The sequence below is a fragment of the Otolemur garnettii genome, unplaced genomic scaffold, assembly GCF_000181295.1.
Source record: "Otolemur garnettii isolate 467f Iridium unplaced genomic scaffold, OtoGar3 scaffold00002, whole genome shotgun sequence".
In the NCBI taxonomy this organism is placed as follows: domain Eukaryota; kingdom Metazoa; phylum Chordata; class Mammalia; order Primates; family Galagidae; genus Otolemur; species Otolemur garnettii.
Window position 1 is genome coordinate 16,707,651 of NW_003852397.1, and position 1,841 is coordinate 16,709,491.

The 1,841-nt window shown below is 35.9% G+C and overlaps 1 protein-coding gene across 1 annotated transcript in view; it reads right to left on the reverse strand.

Moving 5' to 3' along the window:
* The window catches only part of TBC1D32 (TBC1 domain family member 32), a 231,150-nt gene that overhangs the window by 194,960 nt on the left and 34,349 nt on the right, over positions 1 to 1,841 (reverse strand). The window contains exon 11 of the mRNA XM_023512752.1: positions 295 to 385. Within this exon, the coding sequence (XP_023368520.1) occupies positions 295 to 385 (91 nt within the window). The remainder of the gene's footprint in view (positions 1 to 294; positions 386 to 1,841) is intronic.

Genomic DNA, 1,841 nt, shown 5'->3' on the forward strand with positions numbered 1-1,841 from the left:
TCCTAAGCAATGTAGTTTGAAAGTATTTTTAAAAAAAAAAAAAAAAAAAAAGAAAGAAATTAAATGTCAATGAAAATCAAGCTGGAGGAGGGTAGAGGAAAGGATGGGTAAATTTACACCTATTGGGTACAGGGCATATAATACTTGGGTGAAGGGCACACTTATATCTTTAACTCAACCATTATAAAAAGCAAAGTATGTAAACAAAACACTTGTAACCCCTAAAATTATTTTTAAAAATTAAAATATATATGTATATATATATATATATATATATGAGGATATAGTACTTACTGCAATGCTTTGAGTGTCCCAAAGCTTCATCAACTTTCATGGTCTCACACAGTTCAAAGTACTGAACACACTGCTGAACTGCTGAGGTTATCTGATAAAATAATAATTAACTTATTAATCCCCAAACTTTGCAGCATACAAGTCCAAGAATTAAAAGAAATTAGTCTATAGAAATAATTTGGAGAAATACTTAAACTTACTATTTAGTATTGTACTTTCCAGCCACTAAAGCTTAGTTTCCTCAATTAAACTTTAACTAACCAATCTGGGGAACACTGAAAATACCTGTGATTCACCAAAAACAGCAGAATTTCCATAGTTGACCAACTCCTTAAGTTAGCCTGATTTTCAAAAACCAGACATGCACCACATGTATGCACCAGGCAGTAGGCCGGATTCCTTATGTTGACCACCTCTGAATGTTGACCAGTTTGTTATGGTCAACTTACAGAGGCTGTATTTTATAATGCTATTATAATGTTGGGTTAATGGAGAGAAATAAACACATACTTTACCTTTCATAGTGAAAGATGTAAAAACTGTTTCTTTAACTTTAAAAACTCTTTTGCCCAGTTCCCTTGCCTTGGAGTCTTTTCTTCCCACCCAGCCTGCAATATATCATGCCTGCATTTCCATCTCAAATGTCAGAATTGCTGGAAATTAATAAAGGAAAATCTTATATCCAAGTAACAGAGAGTTACAATAAAAAGTGATCTCCAACCTTTATTGTATCCCAGGATTCTCCTATGAGTCTCCCTTCTAACTGCTCCTCCCATTCTCCATAAGCAGAGATTTTAAAACTTCTTCTAGTTCCTCAGCACCTACCTGCCCATGGATACCCTCTTATCTCCTCATTCCCAAACAAAACAAAATGTAACAGTGAGGTAAGATTTTGACAACTGTTAGACTTGGTAATAAGAAAGTTGTTGGTGACTTTGAAAAGATCAGTCAGGGGGGTTGGGGGAATAAAATCAGACTACAATAAACAAAGGAAAAGAAACTGAAAAAATAAAGGTATCTGGTATAATATTTATTTTCCAGATGGATAGCTGTGAAATAAAGAAAAAAATAGAACAGTCAGGTCTTAGAGTCATGACTGAATGCTTTTCATATGAGGGGGATGTGAGCATGCTTAAATGCTACTGGGGGAAGACAATGGAGAGGAGGAGTTTGACTATACAGGGGGGAAAGGGGAAAATTGATACAAAGTATGCAAGAGGAGCAGGAAGGACCCCACAGAAAGAAAGATTAAGCTTTAGACAGGAAAAAAAAAAGAAGGTTATATGAACAGTGTTGATAATCAAGGATTTCCTCATCCCATTCATTCTCATAGCCTCAATTGTATGCAGAAAAGAATTTAACATGGCAGGACTTCTATCTTTAGAAAGGCCCGCTTACAAGATTGGATTTTGATAACATCTAACTTGAACTTCAGGTGGCGCCTGTGGCTCAGTGAGTAGGGAGCTGGCCCCATATACCAAGGGTGGTGGGTTCAAACCCAGCCCTGGCCAAATTGCAACAACAACAAAAAAAAAAAAAAATAGCAG